At 45.5% G+C, this 20,806-nt stretch overlaps 1 protein-coding gene across 4 annotated transcripts; it reads left to right on the forward strand.

Annotated features, from left to right (window-relative positions):
* The first annotated feature begins 360 nt into the window (after nucleotides 1-360).
* On the forward strand, nucleotides 361-16,618 carry TMEM240 (transmembrane protein 240). 4 transcript variants are annotated; one of them, XM_087879341.1, is made up of 4 exons: nucleotides 361-612; nucleotides 4,281-4,387; nucleotides 10,464-10,672; nucleotides 13,466-16,618. In XM_087879341.1, the coding sequence occupies exons 2-4, from the start codon at nucleotides 4,296-4,298 to the stop codon at nucleotides 13,612-13,614; spliced, it is 450 nt and encodes a 149-aa protein (XP_087735467.1). In that variant the 5' UTR covers nucleotides 361-612; nucleotides 4,281-4,295; the 3' UTR covers nucleotides 13,615-16,618. The 4 variants fall into 4 exon arrangements, with proteins under 4 accessions (XP_087735467.1, XP_087735465.1, XP_034290769.2 ...); XM_087879339.1 differs by lacking the exon at nucleotides 361-612 and adding an exon at nucleotides 959-1,091; XM_034434878.3 differs by lacking the exon at nucleotides 361-612 and adding an exon at nucleotides 1,965-2,929.
* Nucleotides 16,619-20,806: the final 4,188 nt, after the last annotated feature.

The following is a 20,806-nucleotide window of genomic DNA, read 5'->3' on the forward strand; positions in this document are numbered from 1 at the left end:
AAGAGACTGTTCTTCTATGTCAGCTAGGAATTAACCATGCTGCAGCCCCCAAAAATTGATCCGAGCTAAATCCGCCAAATCACTTTGAAGACTGACCAGGAGAAGAGCCAGAAGACACGCATGAGTTTCTGCCATGCTCAAACCCAAAGCTTTGGAGGGGGGGGGAAAGGGGGTGTGGTGCAGCCACGCAATATGTGTTGGTGCCCTGGAGAAGGCAGGCATTTTTTTCCCCCTTTTTTTGCAACTTGATGCTTCTGAATAACTTTGGACTGGAGGTCTCCTAGGAAGCTGTCAGAGGCGGGGACCAAAGAGGTGCACCCCCCCTTCCAATTCTCCCCTCCTTCTCCCCCCCCCACATTTCCTTTTAAATTGCATTTGTGTGTTTCCTGTGTTCGTTCTTTCTTTCTTTCTTTCTTTCTTTCTTTCTTTCTTTCTTTCTTTCTGTCTTTCTTTCTTTCTTTCTTTCTTTCTTTCTTTCTTTCTTTCTTTCTTTCTTTCTTTCTTTCTTTTTTTGGTCCCCCCTAAAAGTTAACCTCACTTTTGAGGGGTTGCGGGGAACCAAGTCCATTGGCCCAGAAATGCAATTTATTCTGAGAAGCTCCGAATAAAAAGGTGGAATTATTTTTTCTTCTTCTGGGGGTGGTGGTGGTGGTGGTGGTAGGTTGGGGTGGGGAGAGAAGGGACTTTCAAAGCAAGGTGGGAGGCAACGGATTTTGGTACTAAGACCAGCGGCTGGGAAGAGGAGCCAGGAAGAGAGAGAGAGAGAGAGAGAGAGAGAGAGAGAGAGAGAGAGAGAGAGAGAGAGAGAGAGAGAGAGAGAGAGAGAGAGAGAGAGAGAGAGAGAGAGAGAGATTCCCTCCCTCCCCATTTTGATCAAACACCATTTCGATTATAAAGGAGCTAGGAAAAAGGAAGGGGGGGGGTGCAGCTTCTTTATATTTTGGGGGGCGGTGGGATGGGGAAGAGGGGCTGAGAGTAAGGAAAGGAGTCCGGATTGTAAACACAGGAAGGATACGCAGCGGAGTCGCGCCCCCCTCCTTCCCTGCAAGGACCTTTTTTTTAAGATGGAGCATCAACGCCACTACAAATAGGTAAAAAAAAAAATATTAAAATAAAAAATCCTTGGTTTCTTGTGATGGTGGGGGGGGGGGGCGGTGAAGGAATGGCTGGCCCTGGGAAGTGGGGGGTGGGGGGTGAAGAAACCACGGTTGTCAAAGCTCTTTTATTTTATTTTATTTTTTTGATGGGGAATTGGGGGGGGGTGGTCCAGGAATGTCCCATTATTCAAAATGGGACTGGGTGGGGCTGAATGGGAGAGGGGGGGAGGAAAAGAGAGAGACAATACGTAGGGAGGATGATGAAGGTGGGGAGGGGGGGAAATAGCCCGGTTTGAGGAGGGGGGGGCAAAAAAAAGGGGGTGGGGGTGTTACCAAAAGCTTTGATACTGACCCTTCAAGCTGCTTGCCTCTCTGGGTGGTACGGTTTGATCTGGGGCAGGAGAGGGAGAGAAAGGTACCCCATTCCTTTGTATACTCTCCTCCTCCTTATCATGATTATTATTAACACCCACACAAACGCATGCACCCCCTCTTTGCCTGCATAATGCCCGAGGGGGATGGATGCCCAAGATTTCATAACTCCCCCCCCCTCACACAACCCCCCAAAAAAGGGACCACCCTCCAAATCCATCTCCAGTTTAGGCTTTGGGGACCGTTGCTCCATCCATCCATCCATCCATCCATCCACCCCTCTTTCTGGAAGACACCCCTTGTCCCCCCCCCCCACCCAATAGCATTAAGAAGCTAGGAAAACAGCAAAGGCTGGTGAATGTGTCTTTTTGGGGAAGAGGGGAAGGGTCTTCCCCGCTCTCCCCCCCACCCCACCCCGCCTGCCCAAGCGCCGGGCTTTTGCAGTCTCTTTTGGAGGAGAGGGGGGGGGGGAAAAAGGGGGGGGCTTATGATGTCAGCCCGTCCCTTCTGCGTTTTCTCAGGCTGATGTTCTTATTTGAGCCCCCCCCCACCGAAAAGGAGGGAGGGAAGAGAAAAAGAAAGAGAGGGAGGGAAGAAGAGAGAGAGAGAGAGAAGAGAGGGAGGGAGGGAGAAGAGAGGGAAGGAGGGAGAGAGAGAGAGAGAGACGAAAGGGGAGGGGAAATATTTATTCTCTCCCCCCCCCCTCCTTCACCCTCCTTCCAGGACACACCACCAGCTTTGCACCAATCGCTTCCCCCGGTTTGGAAAGAGAGCGATTTTATTTTTGGTGGGGGGGATCGAACCGGGAGAAGCGGGAAGTGATGCCAAGGGCTGGCTGGGGCTGCTTTTCTGCCTGCCTGGGCTTGGATGGCTCGGTTTAAAGCTGGCCCTGGCTCTGCTCCTCGCCCTGACGCGGCGCTCTCCCCCGGACGGTGCAGCAGCGGCGGCACCGGGCGATGTTCAGCCTTCCGTCCGGTTTGGCTTCGGCTTATCCTCCGGTTCGCCCTGGGTACCTGCCTGAACCTGCAAGGATGCTCCCTCTGGCCGGGGCCAAGGCAGAGAGATTGGAATAAGCCAGTTCAAGAGGGAAGGAAGCCAAGAAGAAGCCAGAGCCAGCTTTAAGGGGGTTGGGGGTGGGGGGGAGGTGGGGGTGGGGGGTCCAGGAGGAGCAGCAGCAGCAGCGGTTGCCGCCTGCGTTTTGTTATGCTTTGCAGGAGGGAGGGGGGGCCGAGGAGGTTCCCCCCCTGCCAGAATTGCAGTTCAGGTTGAAGAGCTTCTATGCGGCCGTCTCTGACCTCTGCGCGGAAAGCTGGGCCCCCTTTCTCTCCTCTTTCCTGTGGGGGAAGCGGCTGGGGGGGGGCGGCCTGCAGGAAAGTGACAGGGCAGCTGTCAGTTTCCCCGCGAGGTCCATGAATACGAACACCATGATATTTCTGATCCTGGGGGCTTCGGTTGTGATGGTAAGGGTGCTTTGCTTTGCCTTGCCTGCCTTCTTCCTCGGATTCTTGCCTCTCTTCCTTCCTCCCTCCCTCCCCTTCTCTTTCTCCTTCCTTCCTTCCTTCCTTCTCCTTCCTTCCTATTATTCTTTCCTTCCTTCCTTCCTCCCCTTCTCTTTCTCCTTCCTTCCTTCCTCCCTTCCTTCCCATTCTTTCCTTCCTTCCTCCCCTTTTCTCCTTCCTTTCTTCTCCTTCCTTCCCATTATTCTTTCCTTCCTTCCTCCCCTTCTCTTTCTCCTTCCTTCCTCCCTTCTCCTTCCTTCCTTCCTTCCCATTATTCTTTCCTTCCTTCCTCCCCTTCTCTTTCTCCTTCCTTCCTTCCTTCTCCTTCCTTCCTTCCTCCCTTCCTTCCCATTATTCTTTCCTTCCTTCCTCCCCTTCTCCTTTCTTCTTCCCTCCCTCCCTTCCCATTATTCTTTCCTTCCTTCCTCCCCTTCTCTTCCTTCCTTCCTTCCTTCTTCCCTTCCCATTATTCTTTCCTTCCTTCCTCCCCTTTTCTCCTTCCTTCTTTCTCCTTCCTTCCTTCCTTCCTTCCTCCCTTCACATTATTCTTTCCTTCCTCCGTCCCCTTCTCTTTCTCCTTCCTTCCTTCCTTCCCATTATTCTTTCCTTCCTTCCTCCCCTTCTCTTTCTCCTTCCTTCCTTCTCCTTCCTTCCTTCCTTCATCCTTCCCATTATTCTTTCCTTCCTCCCTCCTTCCCCTTCTCTTTCTCCTTCCTTCCTTCCCATTATTCTTTCCTTCCTCCCTCCCCTTCTCTGTCTCCTTCCTTCCTTCCTCCCTCCCTTCCTTCCCATTATTCTTTCCTTCCTCTCTCCTTCTCCTTCCTTCCTTCCTCCCTTCCTTCCCATTATTCTTTCCTTCCTCCCTCCCCTTCTCTTTCTCCCTCCCTCCTTCCTCCTCCTCCTTCCTTCCTTCCTCCCTTCCTTCCTTCCTTCCTTCTTAACCCCTTCAATTTCATTTTTTTTTCTGGTGGGGTTTTTTAGCTTCCCCTCTTCCTCTCTGATCTTGCTCTCTCCCCTCCCTCCCTCTCCTTCCCAAGTCCTGGGCTTTTTCGGGTCGAGAACGGTCTCTTCTTCTCAATGCATGCATGACGGGATCCCTGTAACCTCTACAGGTACCGAATTGAAAGAGACACTGGTGCTTTTATTAGCTGGGGAGGTGGGGGGGGGGGAAGGAGGAAAGGCGTCAATTTTGGGGGTTGGTTTCTCCTTCCTTCGTTCCCTCTAAAAGGTGGCTCTGTGTTTTTAGGTGGTTGTTTTTTTTTTTTCCTTAATTTTTCCAAGGCCTGATCAAACCTTTTTTGGCCTCTTTCAGGCAATAGCATGTTTAATGGACATGAATGCTCTTCTTGACCGATTTCATAATTATATCTTACCGCATCTGAGAGGAGAAGATCGGGTCTGTCATTGCAACTGTGGAAGGTAAGCCCTACATTTGGCCCCTTTGTGGGTGCAGGTGGGTGGGTGGGTGGGGGACAAGGGAGACCTTCTGGGAGGGGAAGAGGGGGCACGCCACTTTTAGCCCTCTCTCAGACGTGAAGTACAAATGGCAGTTTGGGTTAAAGCTTGAATTTGAAGGTGTTTTTTTTTTCCCTGGTGCATTTGTTGGGCTTTCGATTGTACGACGGGCCTCCAAGGAAGGTCAGCGTTATAAAATCATGGGAAGGGAGGGAGGGAGGGAGGGAGGAAGGAAAGAAGGAATAGAATAGGATTTTTTATTGGCCAAGTGTGATTGGACACACAAGGAATTTGTCTTGGTGCATACGCTCTCAGTGTACACAAAAAGACAAGATACATTCGTCAAGAATCATAAGGTACAAGACTTAATGATAGTCATAGGGAAACAGTCAATATAAATCTTAAGGATACCAGCAACAAAGTTACAGTCATACAGTCATAAGTGGGAGGAGAAGGAAGGAAGGAAGGAAGGAAGGAAGGAAGGAAGGAAGGAAGGAAGGAAAGGAAGGAAGGAAGGGAAGGAAGGAGTAGAATAGGATTCTTTATTAGCCAAGTGTGATTGGACACACAAGGAATTTGTCTTTGGTGCATATGCTCTCAGTGTACATAAAAAGAAAAGATATATTCATCAAGAATCATAAGGTACAACACCTAATGATAGTCATAGGGAAACAGTCAATATAAATCTTAAGGATACCAGCAACAAGGTTACAGTCATACAGTCATAAGTGGGAGGAGAAGGAAGGAAGGAAGGAAGGAAGGAAGGAAGGAAGGAAAGAAGGAAAGGAAGGAAGGGAAGGAATAGAATAGAATTTTTTATTGGCCAAGTGTGATTGGACACACAAGGAATTTGTCTTTGGTGCATACGCTCTCAGTGTACACAAAAAGACAAGATACGTTCGTCAAGAATCATAAGGTACAAGACTTAATGATAGTCATAGGGAAACAGTCAATATAAATCTTAAGGATACCAGCAACAAGGTTACAGTCATACAGTCATAAGTGGGAGGAGAAGGAAGGAAGGGAGGGAGGGAGGGAGGAAGGAAGGAAGGAAGGAAAGAAAGAAGGAAGGAAGGAAGGAAGGAAGGAAGGAAGGAAGGAAGGAAGGAGTAGAATAGGATTCTTTATTAGCCAAGTGTGATTGGACACACAAGGAACTTGTCTTGGTGCATATGCTCTCAGTGTACATAAAAAGACAAGATACATTCGTCAAGAATCATAAGGTACAACCCTTAATGACAATCATAGGAATACAGTCAATGTAAATCTTAAGGAAATCAGCAACAAGGTTACAGTCATACAGTCATAAGTGGGAGGAGAAGGAAGGAAGGAAGGAAGGAAGGAAGGAAGGAAGGAAGGAAGGAAGGAAGGAAGGAAGGAAGGAAGGAAGGGAGGGAGGGAGGGAGGGAGGGAGGGATTTTGGCCAATTGCGTGGATGTGTTTAGTGGCAAACGTCAGCCAGTGATGTCAAATGTTTGCATAGCACAGCAGCCGTTTGGATGGCTTTCGAAAGAGCTCCCAGCAAAACCAAGGCATAGGAAAGGGTGGTAGGCTGTTGACATTTGAGAGCCTACATCTGTAAGAGCAGTCTACCTTGTAGCAGGGAATCTGGAAGGGAAATGGGTAGGAAGGGCTGTTGTCCCTCTGTTGTTTGAAAGTTTTCTCCCCAAGAAGCCCCCTCCCCATAGAAAAGCGAAGGTGGGGAAGAATCCAGGGGTCCCTTCAGCCTGACCGACCCAGCAGAACAGTTCCTGCAGGTTTCTAGTCCAGCTGGAAACCCCAACAGAGTTGAACCTGGTTCAGTAAACCAAGGTTTGTTTCCGAAGGTAGGTTGGCAATAGGCATGGTCACTGGATCATAGGACATAGAACTGTTTTGCTCAACTCGCCTTCATTTGCTCATTTGAATTGTTTTGTGGGCCACAAGTCAGCTGGGGGAGCCTTGCGCTTCTTTGTTAGACAAAATAGTCTTGCCAATTGAGCTCACAATTTCGGAAACAAAAGTTTCCCAAGGCAGGCAGGCTAAGGGACTTTCTAACCCCAGATGAGGATGTTTGGGTGAGGAAAGGACTTTTGCATCTGGTTCCCAAGCAAACAAAATTTCTGCTTAAGGAGGGGGGGGACCGACCAAGCCTTGCAGAGGTTGCTACCTGGTGCAAGGTAGACTGTCCTTGCGGATGGAGGCTCTCCAACATCAACAGCCTTAACCTTTTCTTGTGGTCACCAAAGTTTTGCACGTCACCGAGGTTTCCAAAACCAGGTGCTTCCCTCCCCCCCCCCAAGTAGACATGAAGAACCCTTTCCAGGTGCAGTGCACCTGGGAACCTGCTTCTCTTGTGAACCCATTGACTGATGTATATTGATATGGTTAGGTTGGGGGAAAAGAGATTTCTCCTCCCATTTTTTAACCTTCTCATAATCGAGGGGTGTTAGGGGTTTGTGCATTCAGCACAAGGTCTGTTTTGTTAGGGATTTGTTGGGGGGGGCAGGAGGGGGGGCAGTTAAATGACGACTTCAAGCAGATGCACAGACAGGTGTGCAAGAGGAAAATTGAGGGGAACTGGAAATGCAAAGCCCAAAAGCTGTAAGAGTGGTTAGAATCAAGAGGAGAACTGATTTTGCTTTGTGGATAACCTGAATACAATGTTTTCCAACCTCTTGCAGCTTTAAGATGGGTGAACGTCAACTCCCAGAATTCCCCAAGGCTGGCTGGGGAATTCTGGGAATCGAAGTCCATTCATCTTAAGGTTGGAAAACCTGACCTGGTAGGACAATTTAGTATTTTGGATGCATTGATGGCTAACAGTTCCAAACAACTATTTCTTCTATAGTCCTGTTTTCCACAGTCACTTATTCACTTCCTAATTCCCTACAGGACAGAGCAAATTAACAGCTTGTTGTAAAAAAAATAAATAAAAAAAATTGCTGATTCCAAGCGTCTATTTGTAAGATCGTTGTGAGCTGAAAAGGTGAGGAGGAGTGGGGGGAAAAAAAGGTGTGATGGAAATTGAAATAGACTCCAGCATTGGGACAGGCAGTCTTTTTTCCTAGAGAAACATAAATTCTATCGATCGAATTCTTTCAGGGCCTGTTCTAGTAGCAAGTAGGATGCCTGTCAAATAGGGTAAAAGCTCTTTTCTAAAAGAAAATTGGCCTGCCATGAGGTGTACACCAGCTCTTGATTTTTCTATATTTATATAGAGGTCCCTTTGCTAGAATAACCGAGCTAAAGAGGATTCCTTGCCCATTTGCAAATGAATGAACGAACTGCTTGGAATCGTGCAAGCCGCCCTGAAATTGCTAAGATTAGCAGGATGTGTTTTCACGCCGTCCTAAAATACTGTCATTTGCTGGAAAATTGGAAAAGGGAGGAGGATCGGATGGTGACAAGGGACTTGAAGCACACACATCACAGCGGTGGCAGGGAAGAGCGGTTTTATTTGGCCTACGATCCCCTTGACCAAGTCTGAATAGTTAAAAGAATGAATTGAAGGCTATTCTTCCTTCCTTTCTCTGTTTTAGATTGTCAGTTTGGGTTATCTGCTTTCTTGTCTTTTTTTTTTTTTTTTTAACTCTGGCCTTCCCGGCTGAAGACATAAATTCGGTTTGTCCTTTCCAGGGAAACAGGGAATTGAAAGTGGGGTATGAGATATAGTCTTCGCTTGCCTTAAGTTTAGTGTTGCCAAGTGTCCACTATTTGAGCGGACAGTCCGCTTTTTTCACATTATTTTTTTTCACAAAATAGTGGACATTTTTTTTATTCAAAAGCTTTATGATGAAATTAAAATGTAATTTAATATTTTACATATTATTATATTTGATGTTTTGAATTTTAAGTAAAGTTTTGAAGAGATTATTTTAATACGTGTTAAAATGTTTGTAAGAAAATATATAATTTAATTGTAATTTTTTTAATTTTTTTTTTACTACTTAAACACCCCCCCCACACACACACACCTGCTTGTCTGCTATTTTTTGGAAGCAGACCTGGCAACCCTACTTAAGTTTCCTGTTTGAAACTCAAGAGGGCCAGAAACGAGAAGACATGGCTAGGCTTACTTAGAGAATGAAATATTAATGCAAACTTCTTCTTCTTCTTCTTCTTTTTTTTTTTTTACAAAATGCAACTATGGCATTTTCTAAAACCTGACAAGCTCAACTTGCCTCCATTCCCAAGTCACAAGCCGGATGGGGATTTTGGAACTGTAGTTCGGAACTGTAGTTCTGAAATTTGTGATGGACGGAAACAGGAGAAATGTTAAAAGAATGAACGTTTTTATGTAGTCTCAAAGGCCTGGCTTGTCTGACATTGCGCTTGGTTAAGGAAGAACAGCTACTCCTCGACTTAGGACCATAATTGAGCCCAACGTTTCTGTTGCTAAGCGAGACAGTTGTTAAGATTCGCCCCATTTTGCGACCTTTTTTGACACAATCAAGTGACTCACTACAATGGTTAATAAGTGTTAATAATGGTCCATAAGTGTTAATAATGGTTATTAAGTGAATCTGGCTTCTCCCCTTGACTTTGCTTGTCAGAAGGTCACAGAAGGGGATCTCTCTGACGTCATAAATATGAGTCAGTTGCCAAGTGTCTGAAATTTGATCGCATGACCCTGGAGATGCTGCAACGGTCGTAAGTGTGAAAAATGGCCATACGTCATTTATTTCAGGGCAGTTGTAACTTTGAATGGTCACTAAGTGAACTGTTCTAAGTGGAGGGCCACCTGCACAACTCATTTTCCTATTTGGGATCCTAAAGAAATCAAAACGCACACTGCTTAACGACTGCAGGATTCACTTAACAGCTGCAGGGATTTGCTTAATAACCGTGGGAGAAAAAGTCGTAAAATCAGGGACGGTTCCATAATGCCTTGCTTAGTAATGGAAAGTCAAGGCCCCCAATTGTGTTCAGAATTCGAGAACTATCCGTATGCTTTCTGCAACCTTTACTAAAAATCTGACCCATCTTGGTTGAAACACGTTAGAGGTAGTCCTTGACTTATGACCGCAATTGAGTCCAACATTTCCATTGCTAAGTGAGACAGTTGTTAAGTGTGCTTTGCCCCATTTTATGACCTTTCTTGCCACGGCTGTTAAGTGAATCACTGCAGGTGAGTTAGAAACACGGTTGCTAAGCGAAGCTGGCTACTGTTCTGCCCCAGCTACGGACCCCAAAGAACGCAGCACACACAAAGTCTGTTCAAACCTTGGTTTACTAAATAAATCAGTCTTTTACAACAACGGCTGTTAATTAACTGCATTAACAGCCGCCAAGAATTCAGAGGATAATAACTGAAAGCTTACCGTGGTTGGCAGAAAGCCCAGAAGCAATTTGCAGGAAACTGATAAAAGAGAACTAGGATCAGGACGCGAAGGAGAGTGAACAAAGTTGTTCCCTGCAAATTGCTTCAGTCGGTGTTCCTCCTTAAATAGGCTAAGGGAGTGGCCAATTAGCCCCAAGCCTTACTCTCGAGGAGACCTCCTCCTGAGGAGCCACTCCTGCCTTTTGGCAGTTCTGGGCACCCGTGCATCGAGAAGAGGCTCCTCCTCTTTGTCCTCTTCACTTAAGGGAGCTTCTGGAGGTTCTGAAGGCTGAATCCCCACCTCTGGCACCGCATCTTCTCCAGCCTCCTCACTGTCCGACTCGAGGGCCAGCTGCACAGGCTGCTGGCGCAGCACTGCACCAGCCTCCTCGCTGTCTGAATCAGCTACTAGCTGCACAGGCCGCGTACGGGCCACAACAGCTTCCAAATTGACTTTGCTTGTCAGAAGGTCACAAAAGAGGATCACGTGATCCCGGGAACCAGTTGCCAAGCGTCTGAATTGTGATCACATGACCACGGGGATGTTGCAAAGGTTTGGTAGTGTAAAAAGTGGTCACGTTGCTTTTAGTTAGCGGAATGCTCAGCTAGGAATAACAGCCGTTATCCAGGAAGATAATTTGCCAGGGATGACAAATCAAATATTTCTCTTGATCATACAACCATGATGTTCTCTTCTTCCCTCATATCCATCTGTCTCTTCTTAACTCTACCACTTAGGCATCACATTCATTATGTCATCCCATATGATGGAGACCAGTCGGTGGTTGATTCTTCCGAGAACTACTTTGTGACTGACAACGTCACCAAGCAAGAAATTGATCTGATGCTGGGACTCTTGTTGGGATTCTGTATAAGCTGGTTTCTTGTGTGGATGGATGGATTGCTCCATTACGCCGTACGAGCATGGCGGACGAGCCGACGGTATGGTAAGTGGAAATCAAGCCGACGTGCCAAGATTTTCAAATGATTGCTGGCTTTGGCAAGGGAAAATGCAAGCATGGAGAATGTTTGAACCTGAGGTCAACAACCACAGGGCCCGAAGTTCAATCTACTTGGAAAAAATTCCCAGGAGAGCTTTTAATCCTATGGACCTAATAAAATATATTGATGATAAATTCTAGACTGACTAAACAATGGATTTTTTTTCCATGCAATCTGCTTCTACAAGATGAATAGAATTAATTTGGTCATCTTTTTACGATGTAAAAAAGATGTGGAGACTCTAGAAATAGTGCAGAGAAGAGCATCAAAGATGGGACTGGAGGCGAAAACATACGAAGAACGGTTGCAGGACCTGGGTATGTCTAGTTTAATGAAAAGAAGGACTAGGGGAGACAGGATAGCAATGTTCCGATATCTCAGGGCTGCCCCAAAGAAGAGGGAGTCAAGCTATTCTCCACAGCACCTGAGGGCAGGACAAGAAGCAACGGGTGGAAACTCATCAAGGAGAGAAGCAACTTAGAACTAAGGAGAAATTTCCTGACAGTGAGAACAATTAATCCGTGGAACAACTTGTCTCCAGAAGTTGTAAATGCTCCAACACTGGAAATTTTTAAGAAGATGTTGGATAACCATTTGTCTGAAGTGTAGGTTTCCTGTCTAAGCAGGGGGTTGGACTAGAAGACCTCCAAGGTCCCTTCCAACTCTGTTATTCTATTCTATTCTAATGTATGTAATTTACTGGGTTCTTTTCTCTAGAAATACTTTCTTCTTTTAGAAGGCAGCTTTATATATTTCTTAGAAAAACGGGTCATAATGTGGGAGGCAAAAGAGCCGGATTTATTTTATTTAGGGAAGGTACATGCCACCTCTTTCTTTAAAAGGTCTGGCTGGGTTAATAAAGATAAAATAGCAGGGTATAATAAAAGCAACATTTTTCAGCATAACTGATACAAATAGAAACTAAAATTCAAACCAATAACAGATTGCCTGGAAAAATATTTATGTTTTAGGAAAACCCTGTTAAAATTGGACATTAATTTAGCCAACCAATGATCCTTTAAATTTCTTGACATTTGGTGTATTCTATCTTGAGTACAAACTGCATTGGCCAGTTGTTGTTTTTTTTGAAGAATCCTATTTTGGGAGAACTGGAGTAGAACAGCTAAACAGTTGGCTGGCTGGAATTTCACATCCAGCAGCTAAATGAACTTCCCGATTTTTTTTTTGATAACTTGGAGAGTTTTTCTTACCCCGATATTCAAACAGGGAACTGAGGCAGACAACCCCAACATTGTTTATCTGTTGGTGCCTTGTTTGAAAGAGGAAAAACTCGCCGGGATTCCTGTAACCGAAGCCTTTTGTCAGATCTGTACAGTTAATCTTTACAAGTAGGAGGTTTAATTGTGCCCACATTATTAAACTGGAACATTTTGTATGGAAGGAAACAATTGAGGGAATATTAGTCAATGCCTAGATGTTTTGCTTGTAGCGAGAGAGAAAGGCATTGTAGGTAGTCTTTGATTCACTTAACAACCAAAGTTACAAAAAGCACTGAAAGGGGTCCTTACATTTACAACCGTTGGCAGCATCCTTAGAATCCACCCGATCAAAATTTCGGTGCCGGCAGGTATTTTACAATGGTTGAAGCGCACCGGATTTGCGAGGTTTCGCTATTTGCAACCTTCCCAGCTGACTTCTGACAAAGTCAAGGCAGTGGGGCAAGCCAGACTCACTTAGCAACTGCAGGATTCACTGAACAACACAGTGGTATGCTTAATAACCATGGCAAAAAAAAAAAAATGTCGTAAAATTGGACATGACTTACTTAATCAACCGCTTTGCTTAGCAATGGAAATTCTGGTCCCCATTGCGATCGTAAGTTGAGGACTACCTTTATTAGTATTGTAGTTTTAGATTTAAAGTGTGGGGTATTATAACCTAGGAGTAAGGAACCCTGGCCTCTCATAGCACAAGCCAGAGATATCTGGAATTGTAGTTCAGTAACTAGACTAGTTCAGTAATTTAGCCACTGAGCAGTGGCTCAGCGGGTAAGACACTGAGCTTGTCGATCGAAAGGTTGGCAGTTCAGCGGTTCGAATCCCTAGCGCTGCGTAACGGGGTGAACTCCCTTGACTTGTCCCAGCTTCTGTCAACCCAGCAGTTCAAAAGCATATTTTAAAAAATGCAAGTAGAAAAAATAGGGACCACCTTTGGTGGGAAGGTAACTGCGCACCTTTGGTGTTGAGTCATGCCAGCCACATGACCACGGAGACGTCTTCGGACAGCGCTGGCTCTTCGGCTTTGAAACGGAGATGAACACTGCCCCCTAGAGTCGGGAACAACTAGCACGTATGTGCGAGGGGAATCTTTACCTTTACCTTAACTGTAAAAGACTGTCTACCACTAACTTAGCCTGGCTGGGACCTTCTCCATGGTGATGTCTCACCAGTTGGAAGGTTTTGTAGGAAGATTTTAAAATGAGATTAGGTAAATACATAAAGGAGGGGGGGAAATGATGGTTTCTTTGTTAATGATAGATATTTCTTCTAAAATCTGAACTTGGATGCTTTGTGACACCGGCTATTAGAAAATCCCGATGTGGAAGTTCTCTTTTTATATTTCGTGGCTTCTTCAACATCCTTTGGAGTGGCCAGACGCTTCTCAAAAGAGAACCATGGCCCCAAATCATCAAAGGGGTTGGGTTAAATGAGGAATCTCTGTTTCTATCATACTGAGTCAATTTTCCCCCCCCCCCCTCTCTCTCTCTCTTTTCCCAGACAATTCATGGTCTTGGTTTCCCAAATTTTGTAACTTCAAGGAGTTCCGGAAACGCCACCATAGCCAGTATGACGAAGCCGCGGGAAACATGGTGCACATCAAACAAAAATTGTATCATAATGGGCACCCCAGCCCAAGACACCTTTAAGGAAACCTGGGACTGATCAGTGCTCTATTGAACATGCCTTTTGCTGTCTACCAAGGGGAGATGTCCAGCTGCTTACTCCCCGGTGGACGCCACTTAAAGACTCCCCCTTAGTTCCACCAACGGTGTGTCTGCAGAATTCTCTGCGCCCAGAGAATGCACAATTCCTCTCCCCGTCCTGGATCCAAGGCTCACGAGACATTGCACTGTGGTTACCATTTGACTGGTGGACCTGTACATATGACGAAAGGAGATGAAACAACCCAGCACAGAAAGAGCGCGAGAGAAAATTTGCATTACACTTTCCAGCCCTCGCTTCTTTTGGTGATGATAGCAATGGCAGTCTATTTTTCCTCCCCGTTGGGTTTTCTTTGTTGATTTGGAAGTTTTGTTTGTTGTCGTCCATGGTCTTTGTAGATGAATTTGGCCAGATGTTGCCCTGTTTAGCCTTCAAGTACTTCTGAATCTCTGTTTCCAATTGTATCTGACCCCCTCCATCCACTTGATCCCCATGAAGGTTCTTCGTTGTGCTCCGATATCTCATTCCTAATCTAGATTTGGTCTGGATTTTAGGTGATCTGGTAGGTACAATGCGTAATCCTTTAAGGACCCTCTTCTGTTGAGAATAGCTTGGTTTTCTCCAGCCTCCACTTTCTGCTTTCCTTTCCTTCTGAATCATAACCTAGGGAGATCTTTCCTCCAAACCTGCCTGAAGAAACAGGTAGCTCTGTTCTGACATGCAAAATTCGCAATCACCGGGTAGTCATCTGTAAACTGGAGCGAGCTGTCTTCCAAGAAACACTAACCCAAAAGGTCTACCTTGAGAAGTTTGGTTTGAGCAGGTCATGTTAGTAAAAATAGGCGTATTTAAGGTTCCCTTTGGTCTATTGCCTGTGAAGGTTTCATCCAGGTGACTCTTGGCAAGACCAAAACTGACTCTTAGTTAGACGAGACTGTTTAATTTGGGGCTGTGTTTCAGTCGTAGAGAGGTCATTCTTTTTAAAGAAATTGGAGAAGGCCAAATTGGTTTTTAGCAGGCCAAGCATACTTCTTTCCAGTTATGGTCCCTTCCTTGCATGCCATGTTCATAGGTTCTTCTGTGCAAGGGGCATCGTAAGATCTTCAAGATAGCCCTCAAGTTCCACATCCCATTCAGCCTTGGCAAGCATTGCCTGTGATGAGCCAGGATGGAGGTTATGTCCCAGAAGAATCTGGAGATCTCTCAATTGGTCTGTCCTACACCCGGAACCACCTGAATAATGGCAATTGCCATCTTGGCGCCTCAACCCTGTTGCATTTACAAGACCATCTACCTCAGAAACTGAACTGCGCAGTGGCTTCAGTGAAGGAAGTTACGCAGGGAGGGAGGGCCAGGGATACCGAGAGCCAAAAGGGCATTTGAACTGGGAATAGTTCAACGCAGTTCCAGGGTTCCACCAAGTGGACCCACATGCCGCACTCCAGCAGAAGGAGGTTCATTCATTTGGAGGGCTTAGGAGGTTGGGCAGGTCGAGCTGCTGGGGGGTTCGTCGGCCATGCCAGTCAGCACAAATGCAACCCTCAGTTGTGGTTTATTCAATAAACCACGGCTATGCCAAGCTAGACTTTAACGCGATCCAGAACGATCAGTCTTCACACTGTCATCCCCAAGATGAGTAATCTCTTCTGTCTCACTGTGCATAATTGCTCACCACTGGCTGAAATCATTATTGCAACGATGGTTAAAAATGCACATTTCTTACGATCGGGTCGCAGAACACGCTGGCTTTTCAAGAGGCAGATTTCTGTTAAGGTGTCCCTCCACCTAGGAAAGGAGGCCATCTGGAAATCAGGCATTAGAGCTGAAAGGCAAGTAGAAATCATGCCTGCCATACCTGTTGAAAACTCTGCCTGTTTTGCAGCTCTTAAAAGCAGCCTGCCCTCCACTTTTTAAAGCTGATGCTGGAGAAACCTTTCTTTTTATTTATTTCTTACAAAGCCAGATTGTGGCCCAACATTTGTCTACAAGTCTACCCTGCCCATCTGAACATCCAACGTTAGGTGGCTTTATAACTCTTCTTCCTATTACTACTACTAATACAGTGGGTTTGCATGCATGAATTAGGGCGTACAGAAACCTGTGCTAAAACGTAGTCGTATCAGATATGATGTCATCGTGCTAAATGGGGGGATTCGGGGGGGACCAGTTCTGAAAGAGAGCCCAGCATGGTGGGGTTCAAGGAGACCGAGCTGAGTTTGTTCTAGCAAGCAGGCCTGGGGGTGGGGGTGGTGGACAGGAGATCATAAGTTGAGGGGAAAGCAAGTTTTAATTTAGGACTTCGCTGCTGCATTGTTCTTGGAGATCGATATATATGAGGAATTCGAAGACACACAATCTGGAGTCCTCCATGATTTGGTTCAATCCCCAGATAACATGCTTAATGGTTTAGGCATCAGGGCAGAAGATAAAGAGGGCATCAGGTTGCCAACATTTTGACTGTATGATCTCCAAGATCTCTTCTAAAGAAATGGATGCCGTGCCTTGTTAAGTCATGTTGAGTTAACCTGTGGTTCTGGTTGGTTGGGTTGCTGTGTGGTACGAACCCAGCCAATGATGGTTTAATCAATAAATCTTTATTCCACTCACCATGGCTTTAGGGCTTGGCATGAACCCAGCTTGTGGTCAAAGCCCATTGAACTCAGTGGCCTAAATCTAGACACATTTTCTTTGGAACAGAGAGGTGACTGACCAACACTAATGCATGTCAAATTAGTTTTTATTACTTTTTTTTGTTTTTCATTAGCAGATTTTGGGTTTGAAAAAAAAGAGCATTCCCAATTTGTTTTTAACTGTTACCCAGAGAATTTAAAAAACAAAAAAAATTGGGATAGACCCCCTCCGTAGGAAAATACTGAAAATGTCTGTGATTATTCTATTGTTTTGATTGCAATGTCCGTGTGATTAAAAGGAAAAAAAATAACAACTTCACCCAGAACCCAAAATGAAAGATGAGAAATTTACTGGTAACCTCGCTAATCTTATGTTTCATTTGCGAATATTTGCCAACAATTGTCTGTGTCTCTGTGTGTGTGTCTGTGTGAGAGAGAGAGGGAGGGAGGGAGGGAAGGAGGGAGAGAGAGAAAGAAAGAGAGAGAGAGATGGATGTTTAAACACACATTTTCGGAAATGGTTGAATGTTTCACAATTGTGCTTTGTCTACTTTTGTCATTCAAATATTTTCCATGAGATATTTAAACCATGAAGTTCAGGTAGTTTCCTACTCCATAATTAAATTCTTTTGGGGTGAGGTGGGAGGGTAGATTGGCAACAATGCTTGTATACTGTATCAGAAAATGTTAAAAAGAAAATTCTTGGTTCTTAGCTTTTTTTAAAATAATTCTCCATCCATCCCATCTGATTTAGGCAAACTGCAGAAAGAGAACGCTTTCTAAGAAGCCCTTCAAAAATGGCTGACACTCTGCTTTTAATGTTATAGTCTAAAAGACATGTCACAAAAGGAAAGGAGGTGGGAAGGGAGAAAAGGAAGAAAAGCCCTTAAGGTAACCAGCTGGCGTAGAAGCAGTTTTTAGGAAGCTGGATGGAATGAATGTTTCAAACCAAGAGAAGCTTTAAGAGGCAATATACCACTTTTATTTTAATCTGCCATGCTACTTGGTACAGATACTATCTGAATTGGGAGTCAAGATAACAAGCTGTAGCACTAATTAAATCAGTTTAAGGTTTAGATTGCTAGTTAAGGAATCAATGAAAGAGATAGCTTTGCAACAACAGATTTTATGGAAATAAGCCTGTAATATTAGAGGACTGGAAAAGAAACCAGCATTCTGTGATCTTTCAGCCATGTCAGCAGATTATGATCAACAGTGGTGGTTTTCAGCTCAGTGGTGGGTTTTAACCGGTGTTACCACCGATTCGCTTTGCGTATATGATGGCAATCATATGATTAGTATATTGATAAATTAATTTAATTGGGATTTTAAATTTTATGGATTTGGGGTTTTAAATTTGGGTAGCCAATGATTTAATTCTTTTAATTATCTTAACTTTTGCATTTGTATGTTTTTTAATTTTGGCTGTTCACCGCCCTGAGTCCCTTCTGGGAGAAGGGCGGTATACAAATTAAATAAATAAATAAATAAATAAAATAATATGAGAGCCAGTTTGGTGTATTGGTGAAGGTGCTGGCCTAGATACCAGGAGACAGGGAGTTCTAGTCCCACTTTAGGCATGAAAGCAACTGGGTGACTTTGGGCCACTCTTTCTCTCTCTCTCTCTCTCTCTCTCTGCCCAATCCACTTTACAGCAGAGGTGGGTTTCAGCAGGTTCGGACAAATTCTGGAGAAGCGGTAGTGGAAATTGTGAGTAGTTTGGAGAAGCGGTAGTAAAAATTCTGACTGGCTTCTCCCCCATCTATTCTCTGCCTCCCGAGTCCCAGCTGATCGGGAGGAAATGGGGATTTTGCAGTAACCTTCCCCTGGAGTGGGGAGGGAATGGGGATTTTGCAGTATCCTTCCCCTGGAGTAGGGAGGGAATGGAGATTTTGTAGTATGCTTCCCCTGCCATGCCTACCAAGCCACACCCACAGAACCGGTAGTAAAAATTCTGAATGGCCCCGCCCCCATCTATTCTCTGCCTCCCCGAGTCCCAGCTGATCGGGAGGAAATGGGGATTTTGCAGTAACCTTCCCCTGGAGTGGGGATTTTGCAGTATCCTTCCCCTGGAGTGGGGTGGGAATGGAGATTTTGCAGTATCCTTCCCCTGGAGTGGGAAGGGAATGGGAATTTTACAGTATCCTTCCCCTGGAGTGGGGAGGGAATGGGGATTTTGCAGTAACCTTCCCCTGGAGTGGGGATTTTGCAGTATCCTTCCCCTGGAGTGGGGTGGGAATGGAGATTTTGCAGTATCCTTCCCCTGGAGTGGGGTGGGAATGGAGATTTTGCAGTATCCTTCCCCTGGAGTGGGGAGGGAATGGGGATTTTGCAGTAACCTTCCCCTGGAGAGGGAATGGGGATTTTGCAGTATCCTTCCCCTGGAGTGGGAAGGGAATGGGGATTTTGCAGTATCCTTCCCCTGGAGTGGGGTGGGAATGGGGATTTTGCAGTATCCTTCCCCTGCCACGCCATGCCCACCAAGCCACGCCCACAGAACTGGTAGTAAAAAAAAAAATTGAAACCCACCACTGCCTCCTGGGGTTATTCTGTGGAAAAAATAGAAGATGAGAATATTGGGTATATTTGCCTTAAGTTATATATTAGAAAAGTGGGATGAAAAGATGGGGGAGGGTCATGCGTGCGTGCGCGGGGCATATTGAATTATGGGTGTGGGCATGCGTGCGCGTGACCCCCACACACTCCCTCTGCTTTTGGCACACGACGGCAAAAAGGTTAGCCATCACTGACCTATATTATTGTTATTATTTTATTTTATTTGCATTTATCGGCTGCCCAATCCCAGGAGACTCCATTTCTGCTGCTTCCTTACTCTGTGGAGATTTTGAGCTGGGGAAGTTCAGGAATGAGGCCTGTCTCGTTGTTGTCATTGTCGAAGTTTGGGGTGTGTGAAGCCGTTATTGTGTTACTCACATTTTTGTGTGTCTCTTGTGGTGTGGAAACAGGAGTCAACATCCCTCACCTTTCTTTTTTTTCCTTGCTTTCTTGGATTTATGGTCCTTGGTCTCTCGACTGTGACCGCTTTGGCCTTTTTTTTTACCTCAGGAATTCATTTTTTTTTAAAGTCTATAAGGATCGAAGCTGAGGGAAATTCATTTCCAGAACTACTATTCTGGCGCCATCTTGGCAAAAGTTACTAATTGCTTCTCATTGGCCAGGCAGGCGGCGGTAGGCGTGACTTAAGCCCCGTTGCAGCCAATCGGTGTTTGGGAAAGGTGTTTGGGCACTGTGAAGGCATCGAGTTCTATAGCAGAGAGGCCTTTTCGGCCTCTCCAGATCCCCAACTCTTTTTCCTGGAGGACCGGATGGCTCCAATGAATGAAATGGGGAGAAAATTTAACTCTGTTCATTTAATTCCTTGGGGTTCGCTTGATTGACAGTATTAGTGGCATTTGAATGAGCATGGAGGGTGTTCTGACTTAGGCTTCCTTAGGAAGCATGAAGCAAAAGTCTTAATTCGGGCCAAATCTTTTATTTACACGACTGCGAATTATTGTCATTCACAGTCAACAAGGCGTTGGCAAGCAGTCTTTCAGAGGAATGCTTATCAACACCCACTGTATCTCACTTGGAACGCTGCCAGAGAACCAATTTCCAAACGCAGGGCAAGGCCAAACTTGGCACAGAGTCTATTAAGAGTCTCGAACAGAACTTTCCAATCTTGAAACGACCAAATGAACTAATTGTTTCCTGCAAAAGCCCACGTCCCGCTCGGCTCCTCTTTTATGTCCTATGGGAGGGGCCAATCATCTCCAAGGTGTGGCCTTACTCCTGAGTCGACCCTGCTTCCTTAGCTGTTCTTGTCTTCTGGCAGCTCTGCGCATGCACACACTGGGAACGGGCTCCAGCTGTTCCTCTGTCCCGCTGCTGCTGTCTACTTTCCTCTCTGCCTCCAAAGCAGGGCCCTCGTCCGAGCTTTCCCCAGCCCCCAAGGACTGGCCCATGTTCTTCCCCAACCTCCTCACTGTCGGACTCTGCTGGCTGCCGGCGGCCCACAACAGAGATCAGGATGCTATTTTTTTTACCCTCCCTTTCATATATTTATTTGGTGGCCTCCTCCGAGCAGATTTGTGCTTCTTTGTCCAAGTGGGTTAAAAACAAAATTGTCTCCGGCAGCGTTTGGTGAGATTTTTTTAAAAAAATTTTTTTTTATCTAGCTCTTCTCCTAAAGTGGAAGTTGGCTGCTGCTAGCTGATGCCCTAGTTTTGAGAATTGCAAGAGATCAGATTGCTGAGCCAAGCAAGTTATTCCTCCCTCGCAGATTGGGCCCACAAGAAAATGAGGAAGATGGAAGAGGAGAACGGTGTGTATCACACGGCCCCACAGGGAAAGAGTTTCAACCCATTCCTCCAGTGCTTGGGGGGTGGGTGGGTGGAGAGATACTTAATGAAGCAATAGTGGAACCTAGATCCAAATAGAGCAGATAATGTTTTTGTTTTCAAAGTCAGGGAATTCCCATCTGTTAACAGCTGATTCTTTTTTCCCCTCTCTCTCTCTGAGGATAAAATTAACAGCCAAATAGGTT

This window comes from Pantherophis guttatus, chromosome 15, assembly GCF_059756535.1.
Source record: "Pantherophis guttatus breed Tessera chromosome 15, ASM5975653v1, whole genome shotgun sequence".
NCBI lineage: Eukaryota > Metazoa > Chordata > Lepidosauria > Squamata > Colubridae > Pantherophis > Pantherophis guttatus.

Coding starts and splice junctions, on each gene's coding strand:
- TMEM240 (XM_034434878.3), top strand. CDS start 2,879: ATGAATACGAACACCATGATATTTCTGATCCTGGGGGCTTCGGTTGTG. Junction 2,930..4,280: donor TGGGGGCTTCGGTTGTGATG/GTAAGGGTGCTT, acceptor GGCCTCTTTCAG/GCAATAGCATGTTTAATGGA. Junction 10,673..13,465: donor GCGGACGAGCCGACGGTATG/GTAAGTGGAAAT, acceptor CTCTTTTCCCAG/ACAATTCATGGTCTTGGTTT.